The 10,375-nt window shown below is 58.7% G+C and overlaps 1 protein-coding gene across 1 annotated transcript; it reads right to left on the bottom strand.

Annotated features, from left to right (window-relative positions):
• Nucleotides 1–491: 491 nt before the first annotated feature.
• On the bottom strand, nt 492–3,192 carry ARMC5 (armadillo repeat containing 5). The gene is made up of 2 exons (XM_032207305.1): nt 2,883–3,192; nt 492–688 (listed from the first exon to the last, which is right to left on the bottom strand). The coding sequence occupies exons 1-2, from the start codon at nt 3,190–3,192 to the stop codon at nt 492–494; spliced, it is 507 nt and encodes a 168-aa protein (XP_032063196.1).
• Nucleotides 3,193–10,375: the final 7,183 nt, after the last annotated feature.

Raw genomic sequence — 10,375 nt, 5'->3', positions numbered from 1 at the left:
ATTTTGGGTCCATTTTGTGCCACTTAGGGTCCTTTTGGGGCCATTTGATGGCATTTGGTGCCATTTTGGTGCCATTTGGTGCCATTTTGTGCAACTTAGGGTCCTTTTGGGGCAATCCTATATTATTTAGGATCCTTTTGGGTCCATTTTGTGCCACTTAGGGTCCTTTTGGGGCAATCCTATATTATTTAGGGTCCTTTTGGGGCCATTTTGTGCCACTTGGGGTCCTTTTGGGTCCCTTTTGGGGCCATTTTGTGCCATTTTGGTGCCTTTTAGGGTCCTTTTGGGGCCATTTTCTGCCACTTAGGGTCCTTTGGGGGCCATTTTGTGCCATTTTGTACCATTTTGGTGCCATTTTGTGCCTTTTAGGGTCAATCCTATATTATTTAGGGTCTTTCTGGGGCCATTTGGTGCCACTTGGGGTCCTTTTGGGTCCCTTTTGGGGCCATTTTGTGCCATTTAGGGTCCTTTTGGAGCCATTTTGTGCCATTTTAGTACCATTTAGTGCCATCTTCCCCCCCCCCAGCCACATTTTGGGGTCGTTTCCCGATATTTAGGGCCGTTTTGGGGCCGCACTCACCCTCCTGCAGGACGTCGCGGGCTCCTTCGGGTTCTAGGGCCAGGTTGGCCAGGGCGCGCGCCGCCCGGTTCCGCACGCTCTCGGGGCCGGGACCCCGTAATAGGGCCACTGCAGGGGGCGGGGCCAAAGTCAGGGGGTGTGGCCAAAGAGGGTGTGGTCACATAAAGGGGCGTGGCCAGGCAGGGTGTGGTCAAAGTGGGCGGGGTTAAAGGGGAAAGGGGCGGGGCGATGAGGGCCCATTGAGGGGGGTTTTGGGGTTAAAAGCGGGGAATCCCGTTAAAAATGACATAAGGGAACCCCCCAAAGGCAGGTTTTGGGGTGGAATTCACCGTTTTTGGGTCTGAACACATCCATTTTGGGGTGAAATTCCCTGTTTTTGGGTCTGAACAGCCCCGTTTTGGGGTGAAATTCCCCCATTTTGGGGTGAAATGCCCCATTTTTGGGTCCAAACAGCCCGGTTTTGGGTCCAAACACCCCAGTTTTGGGTCTGAACAGCCCCGTTTTTGGGTGAAAACCTGGGTTTGGGGTGAAAATCCCCGTTTTGCGGTGAAATGCCCCATTTTGGGGTCTGAACAGCCCCTTTTTGGGGTGAAATTTGCCATTTTGGGGTGAAATGCCCCGTTTTGGGGTGAAATTGCCCCATTTTGGGTCTGAACAGCCCGATTTTGGGGTGAAATTCGCCATTTTGGGGTGAAATGCCCCATTTTTGGGTCCAAACAGCCCAGTTTTGGGTCCAAACACCCCAGTTTTGGGGTGAAAAACCCCGTTTTGGGATGAAATTTGCCATTTTGGGGTCTGAACAGCCCCTTTTTGGGGTGAAATTGCCCATTTTGGGGTGAAATTCCCCCTTTTGGGTCTGAACAGCCTGGTTTTGGGGTGAAATTTGCCATTTGGGGGTGAAAGTTGTCATTTTGGGGTGAAAAACCCTGCTTTTGGGCCACGCCCCCCCAAAAAAAACCCTATAGGACTGCCAAAATTCCCCATTAACCCCTATAGGGCCTCCCATTTTGGGGTCAAAGCTGCCAATTTTGGGTCCAACCCCCCCCAAAAGCCCTCTAAGCCCCCCTAAATCCCCCAATAACCCCTCTAGGGCCCCCTCACCCCCCTATTTACCCCCCAATCTTCCCCCAATCCCCCCCAATTCCCCCCCAGTTCCCCCAATAACCCCTTTAAGACCCCCCAACCCCCCCCAATTCCCCCCGAAACCCCCCAATATCCCCTCTACGACCCCGCCACCCCCCAATTTCCCCCCCAAACCCCCCAATAACCCCTTTAAGACCCCCCAATTCCCCCCCAAACCCCCCCATTTCTCCCCCAAACCCCCCAATATCCCCTCTAGGACCCCCCCAGCCCCCCAATCTCCCCCCCAAGTCCCCCAAATCCCCCTTTATCCCCCCCAATTCCTCCCTGAACCCCCCCAATATCCCCTCTACGACCCCCCCACCCCCCTATTTCCCCCCCAATTCCCCCAATAACCCCTTTAAGACCCCCCAAACCCCCCCAAACCCCTCATTTCTCCCCCAAACCCCCCAATATCCCCTTTAAGACCCCCCCAATCCCCCTTTCCCCCCCCAATCCCCCCAATAACCCCTTTAAGACCCCCCAGTTCCCCTCCAAACCCCCCAATATCCCCTCTAGGACCCCCCCACCCCCCTATTTCACCCCCAAACCCCCCATTAACCCCTTTAACACCCCCCAAACCCCCCAATATCCCCTCTAGGACCCCCCCCAGCCCCCCAATCTCCCCCCAAACCCCCTTATTTCCCCCTTTTCCCCCCCCTAATCCCCCCCAACCCCCCCAATCCCCCCTTTTTCCCCCCCAATCCCCCCCCAAATCCCCCTTTTTCCCCCCTTTTTCCCCCCTAACCCCCCCAATTCCCCCCCAACCCCCCCAATAACCCCTTATTTCTCCCCCAACCCCCCCATTAACCCCTTATTTCCCCCTTTTTCCCCCCCAAACCCCCTTATTTCCCCCCCAACCCCCCTTTTATCCACCCCAACCCCCCCCAGTCCCCCCAATAACCCCTTATTTCCCCCCCAAACCCCCTTATTTCCCCCTTTTTCCCCCCCAACCCCCCTTTTATCCACCCCAACCCCCCCCAATCCCCCCAATAACCCCTTATTTCCCCCCCAACCCCCCCATTAACCCCTTATTTCCCCCTTTTTCCCCCCTTTTTCCCCCCTAACCCCCCCAATTCCCCCCCAACCCCCCCAATAACCCCTTATTTCCCCCCCAACCCCCCCAATAACCCCTTATTTCCCCCTTTTTCCCCCCTTTTCCCCCCTTTTCCCCCCCTCTCACCCAGCCGGGGCACCCCCCCGAGGCTCCGGGCCTGCCTCCTGCACCCCGGCTCCGTGCAGAGATTCCCCAGGACGCTGAGGGCCAGGCCCAGGCTTCGGCCCCGACCCCCGGAGCCCTCCTGGGCTTGGGCTTGGGTTTGGGGGTCCCGGAGGAGCTCCAGGAGCGGCCCCAAACCCCCCCGGGCCCGGAACCGAACGGCCCCGGCCTCGTTGCGGGTGTGGAGGCTCCGCAGGGCCCTCAAGGCCCGGCCCAGGCCCGGCTCGGCCCCGCTCCTCAGGGCCTCCACGCACCAAGAGAGGGGCTCCGCCATCATGGGGAGGGGGATGGAGGGGGGAGGAGGGCGCAAGGGGGGGTGGGAGGTGTAGTTCCGGGCCCCATTGGGCTCCGTTATAACGTGAGGTTAAAAGACTACAGGTCCCGTGAGGCTTTGCGGCGCTGGGGAAGCTTTGGGGGAAGAAGCGGAAAGGAAGGCCGCTGCGGCGCAAGGGGTGATGGGAGTGGTAGTTCCGGGCCCCATTGGGGCTCGTTATAAAGTAAGGGGAAAAAACTACAAGTCCCGTGAGGCTTTGCGGCGCTGGAGAAGGTCTAGAGGGAAGAAGCGGAAAGGAAGGCCCTGAGGACGCAAGGGGTGATGGGAGTCGTAGTTCTGGGCCCCATTGGGGCTCGTTGTAAGGTGAGGGGGAAGGACTACACGTCCCATGGGGCTTTGCGGCTCTAGGGAGGCCAATCAGGGAAGAAGTGGAAAGGAAGGCCCTGAGGACGCAAGGGGTGATGGGAGTCGTAGTTCTGGGCCCCATTGGGGCTCGTTGTAAGGTGAGGGGGAAGGACTACACGTCCCATGGGGCTTTGCGGCTCTAGGGAGGCCAATCAGGGAAGAAGTGGAAAGGAAGGCCCTGAGGACGAAAGGGATGATGGGAGCGGTAGTTCTGGGTCACATAGGGGTCTGTTATAAGAAGGGGGGAAGGACTACAAGTCCCGTGAGGCTTTGCGGCGCTGGGATGGGATGGAGCGGAGAAGAGGAAAGGAAGGCCGCAGCGGCGCAAGGGCTGATGGGAGCTGTAGTTCCGGGCCCTATTGGACTCCATTATAACATGAGGTAAAAGGACTACAAGTCCCATGGGGCTTTGCGGCTCTAGGGAGGCCAATCAGGGAAGAAGCGGAAAGGAAGGCCTGGAGGACGCAAGGGGTGATGGGAGTCGTAGTTCTGGCTCCATAAGGAGTCAATGAGGTAGATGGGGGAGTGGACTACAATTCCCATGGGGCTTTGCGGTGCTAAAGGGGACACTAAAGGGGGAAGCGGGAAGGGGCTGAGAGGGGGAGTCTGAGGGGCGCAAGGGGTGATGGGAGCCGTAGTTCGGGCTCCATAAGGAGTCAATGGGGGAGATGGGGGGAAAGACTAAAGATCCCATGGGGCTTTGCGGCTCCAGGGAGGCCAATCAAGGAAGAAGCAGAAAGGAAGGCCTGGAGGACGCAAGGGATGATGGGAGCTGTAGTTCGGGCTCCATAGGGGTTAATGGAAGAGATAGGGGGAATGGACTACAAGTCCCATGAGGCTTTGCGGCGCCTATGGGGCTCCAGGCCCTAATCTATGGGGCAGAGACCCCCCTATAGGGCCCCTATGGGGTCTCTATAGGGCCCCAGCCCCCGATCTATGGGGCAGGGTCCCCATATGGGACCTCTATGGGGCTCTAGGGCCGGATCTATGGGGCAGAGACCCCCTCTATAGGGCCCCAGGACCCGATCTATGGGGCAGGGACCCCCTATGTGGTCCCTATGGGGCTCTAGGGCCAGATCTATGGGGCAGAGACCCCCTATAGTGTCTCTATGGGGTCTCTATAGGGCCCCAGCCCCCAATCTATGGGGCAGAGCCCCCCTATAGGGCCCCAGGCCCCAATCTATGGGACACTAGGACCCAATCTATGGGGCAGGGACCCCCTATGGGGCCTCTATGGGTCCCTAGGACAGAATCTATGGGGCAGAGACCCCCTATAGGGTCCCTATGGGGTCTCTATGGGGCCCCAGCCCCCAATCTATGGGGCAGAGACCCCCCTATAGGGCCTCTATGGGGTCTCTATAGGACCACAGCCCCCAATCTATGGGGCAGGAACCCCCCTATAGGGCCCCAGGACCCGATCTATGGGGAAGGGTCCCCCTATAGGGCCTCTATGGGGCTCTAGGGCCAGATCTATGGGGCAGAGCCCCCCTATAGGCCCCCAGCCCCCAATTTATGGGGCAAAGACCCCCCTATAGGGCCCCAGGATGGGATCTATGGGGCTCCAGCCCCCAATCTATGGGGCAGGAACTCCCTATGGAACCTCTATGGGGCACTAGGACCATATCTATGGGGCAGTGACCCCCCTATAGGGCCCCTATGGGGTCTCTATGGGTCCCCAGCCCCCAATCTATGGGGCAGGGTCCCCCCATGGGGCCTCTATGGGTCCCTAGAACAGAATCTATGGGGCAGAGACCCCCCTATAGGGCCCCAGGCCCCAATCTATGGGGCACCAGGACCCAATCTATGGGGCAGGGTCCCCCTATGGGGCCTCTATGGGTCCCTAGAACAGAATCTATGGGGCAGAGACCCCCCTATAGGGCCCCAGCCCCCAATCTATGGGGCAGAGCCCCCCCTATAGGGCCCCCCGCTCTCCCCGCCCCACCCCCTCGCCGGGGTCACCGGGGCCACTTGGGGGGCAGCCGAGCGTGCCCATGGCGGGGGGGGGGGGGGGGGCGGTTATGGGGTCAGGTTATGGGGCCAGCCCCACAGCTCCGCCCCACGGCCGCCCTATATCAGTGTGTGGGGGGGCTGTGGGGCCGGGGCTGTGGGGCCGGGGTTGGGGGGCGATGGCCGCTGTGGGGCCGGGGGACTTGGGGGTCATCGGCGGCTACTTCGCCCTCGTCCTCGCCGTGGGGCTGTGGGTAAGGGGGCGGCGGGACCCAGAAGTTGGGGGGTGGGACCCATAAGTGGGACTTCAGGACCCATAAGTGGGGCTATGGGGCACATAAGTGACCCTATGGGGCCCTACGGGACCCATAAGTAGCCCCTGACCCCCATCTGGGACCCATAAGTGGGGGGCAGGACCCATAAGTGGGACTTTGGGACCCATAAGTGGGGGGCAGGACCCATAAGTGGGGCTATGGGGCCTGTAAGTGGGGCTACGGGACCCATAAGTGGGGGGGCGGGACCCATAAGTGGGGCTGTGGGGCTGGTGGGACCCATAAGTGGGGTTATGGGGCCCATAAGTGGGGCTATGGGGCCCTATGGGACCCATAAGTGGGGTATCGGGACCCATAAGTGGGGGGCAGGACCCATAAGTGGGACTTTGGGACCCATAAGTGGGGCTATGGGGCCCATAAGTGGGGCCTCGGGACCCATAAGTGGGGCTATGGGGCCCTTTGGGACCCATAAGTGGGGGGCAGGACCCATAAGTGGGGCCTCGGGACCCATAAGTGGGGCTGTGGGGCACATAAGTGACCCTATGGGGCCCAGCGGGACCCATAAGTGGGGGTCGGGACCCATAAGTGGGGTTATGGGGCCCATAAGTGACCCTATAGGGCCCTATGGGACCCATAAGTGGGGGGCGGGACCCATAACCACCCCCCAGCCCCATAAGTGCCCCCCTGCCCCATAAACACCCCCTGCCCCATAAGTACCCCCCCTCTGCCCCATAAGTGCCCCCCATGCCCCATAAGTTCCCCCCCTGCCCCACAAGTGCCCCCCCTGCCCCATAAGTGCCCCCCCCCCCTTTGTTCACCCCCTGCCCTGGGGGGAGGGGCGGGTTAATCATTACTGGGGGGCACTGGGAGCACTGGGGCCCCGCACTGGGGCAGACTGGGACAGACTGGGGTTAGGCCGGGCCATACTGGGCTGGACTGGGCCATACTGGGGCCGTACTGGGGCTGTACTGGGCCATACTGGGGCTGTACTGGGTCATACTGGGCCATACTGGGCTGTACTGGGCCATACTGGTGCTGTACTGGTGCCATTCTGGTCCATACTGGGCTGTACTGGTCCATACTGGGGCCGTACTGGGCTGTACTGGTCCATACTGGTGCCATACTGGGCTGTACTGGGGCTGTACTGGGCCATACTGGGCCATACTGGTGCCATACTGGGCTTTACTGGGCCATACTGGGCCATACTGGGCCATACTGGTGCCATACTGGTCCATACTGGGCTGTACTGGGCCTTACTGGGGCCATACTGGTCCATACTGGGCTGTACTGGGCCATACCAAGGCCATACTGGTCCATACTGGTGCCATACTGGGCCATACTGGGCTGTACTGGGGCTGTACTGGGCCATACTGGGGCTGGACTGGGCTGTACTGGGCCATGCTGGGCTGTAATGGGCCATACTGGTGCCATACTGGGCCATACTGGGGCAGTACTGGGCCATACTGGGCTGTACAGGTCCATACTGGGGCCATACTGGTCCGTACTGGGCTGTACTGGGCCATACTGGGCTGTAAAGGGCCATATGGGGCTGGACTGGTCCATACTGGTCCTGTACCAGTTCATACTGGTCCTGTAATGGTCCTTACTGGTCTGTACTGGTCCTATACTGGTCCTGTACCAATCCATACCAGTCTGTACCGGTCCATACTGGTCCTGTAATGGTCCATACTGGTCTGTACTGGTCCTGTACCAATCCATACCAGTCTGTACTGGTCCATACTGGTCCTGTACCAGTAAGTACTGGTCCTGTACTGGTCCATACTGGTCCTGTACTGATCCTATAACAGTCTATACTGGTCTGTACTGGTCCATACTGGTCCATACTGGTCCGTACTGGTCTGTACTGGTCCTTACTGGTCTATACTGGTGCTTACTGGTCTGTACTGGTCCTATACTGGTCCTGTACCAACCCATACCAGTCTGTACCGGTCCATACTGGTCCTGTACTGGTCTGTACTGGTCCATACCAGTCCGTATGGGTCAGTACTGGTCCATACTGGCCCATACTGGTCCGTACTGGTCTGTACTGGTCCTTACTGGTCTGTACTGGTGCCCCCAGTCCCTGAGGCGCGGTTCCCGCAGCTCCGTCTCCGGGTTCTTCCTGGCCGGGCAGCGAATGGGCTGGGGCAGCGTGAGTGATTTGGGGCGAAAAACGGCGATTTTGGGATTTTGGGGGGCGGGAGGGGGTTGGGGAGGATTTGGGGGAGAAATTTGGGGGGATTTGGGGGGATTTGGGGGAAAATTGGGGGGATTTGGGGGAAAAATGGGGGATTTGGGGGGTTTGGGGGAAAATTGAGGGGATTTGGGGGATTTTGGGGGAATTTGGGGGATTTGGGGGAAAATTGGGGGATTTGGGGGCATTTTGGGGAATTTGGGGGGAATTTGGGGGGATTTGGAGGAAAATTGGGCGGATTTGGGGGGATTTGGGGAGAAAATGGGGGATTTGGGGGATTTTGGGGGGATTTGGGGGGATTGGGGGGAAAATTGGGGGATTTGGGGGGGATTTGAGGGAAAAAATGGGGATTTGGGGGGGAATTTGGGGATTTGGGGGGATTTTGGCGGATTTGGGGGATTTGGGGAGGATTTGGGGGATTTGGGGGAGGATTTTGGGGGGATTTGGGGGAAAATTGGGAATTTGGGGGGATTTTGGGGGGTTTTGGGGGGATTTGAGGGAAATTGGGGGATTTTGGGGGGTTTTGGGGAGATTTGGGGGATTTGGGGGAGATTGGGGAGAGATTGGGGGAAAAATGGGGGATTTGGGGGGGATTTGGGGGGGATTTGGGGGAAAATTGGGGGTTTGGGGGATTTTGGGGGGATTTGGGGGAGATTGGGGGGATTTGGGGGAAAAATAGGGGATTTGGGGGCATTTGGGGGGATTTTGGGAGGTTTTGGGGATTTAGGGGGATTTGGGGGGATTTGGGGGGATTTGGGGAATTTTGGGGAGATTTGGGGGAGATTGGGGGATTTTGGGGGGTTTGGGGGGATTTGGGGGGAAATTGGGGGATTTGAGGGATTTGGAGGGGTTTTGGGGGGATTTGGGGGGAAATTGGGGGAATTTAGGGAGATTTGGGGGGATTTTGGGGGGATTTGGGGGAAAATTGGGGGATTTGGGGGGATTTGGGGGAAAAATAGGGGATTTGGGGGCATTTTGGGGGATTTGGGGGGATTTGAGGGATTTGGGGGGATTGGGGGGATTTTGGGGGGGTTTGGGGGGGAATTGGGGGGGAATTGGGGGGAATTTGGGGGGATTGGGGGGATTTGGGGGAATTTGGGGAGATTTGGGGAATTTGGGGGGAATTTGGGGAATTTTGGGTGGGTTTTGGGTCTGTTTTGGGGCAGTTTGGGGGCATTTGGGGCCCATTTCGGGGCGGTTTGGGCCCATTTCGGGGCGGTTTGGGCCCGTTTTGGGGGGTGCTTGTGTTTTGGGGTGATTCGTGGGGTTTTTGGGTCCGTTCCCAGGTGGGGGCCTCGCTCTTCGCCTCCAACATCGGCTCCGGGCACTTTGTGGGGCTGGCGGGCACCGGGGCCGCATCGGGGCTGGCGGTGGCGGCCTTCGAGTGGCACGTGAGGGACCTATAGGGGACATAGGGGGCTATAGGGGCCATAGGGGGGCTATAGGGGCCTATAGGGCCTATAGGGACCCATAGAGTCCATAGGGACACATAGGGGCCTATAGGGGCCTATAGGGGCCATAGGGACCCATAGAGACCTATAGGGGCCATAGGGGCCTATAGGGAGCTATAGGGGTCATATAGGGGCTATAGGGGCCATAGGGGTCTATAGGGCCTATAGGGGCTATAGGGGCCCATAGAGACCATAGGGACACATAGGGGCCTATAGGGACCATAGGGGTATATAGGGACCTATAGGAGCCATAGGGGCCATATAGGGGCTATAGAGACCATAGGGGCCTATAGGGGCCATATAGGGGCTATAGGGGCCATAGGGGCCTATAGGGACCCATAGAGACCTATAGGGGCCATAGGGGCCTATAGGGGCTATATAGGGGCTATAGGGGCCCATAGAGTCCATAGGGACACATAGGGACCTATAGGGACCATAGGGGCCTATAGGGGTTATACAGGGGTCTATAGGGACCTATAGGAGCCATAGGGACCATATAGGGGCTATAGGGGTCTATAGAGACCATAGGAGCCTATAGGGAGCTATAGGGGCCATAGGGGCCTATAGGGCCTATAGGGGCCTATAGGGGCCATAGGGACCCACAGAGACCTATAGGGGCCATAGGGGCCTATAGGGGCTATAGGGGCCCATAGAGACCATAGGGACACATAGGGACCTATAGGGGTCTATAGGGGCCTATAGGGACCATAGGGACATATAGGGACACATAGGGACCTATAGGGACCATAGGGGCCTATAGGGAGCTATATAGGGGTCATAGGGACACATAGGGGCCTATAGGGACCCATAGGGGCCATAGGGGCCTATAGGGGCCTATAGGGGGCTATAGGGACCTATAGGGGCCCATAGAGACCATAGGGACACATAGGGGCCTATAGGGACCATAGGGGCCT

This window comes from Aythya fuligula, unplaced genomic scaffold, assembly GCF_009819795.1.
Source record: "Aythya fuligula isolate bAytFul2 unplaced genomic scaffold, bAytFul2.pri scaffold_80_arrow_ctg1, whole genome shotgun sequence".
NCBI lineage: Eukaryota > Metazoa > Chordata > Aves > Anseriformes > Anatidae > Aythya > Aythya fuligula.
This window is presented reverse-complemented; position numbering and strand designations above follow the sequence as displayed.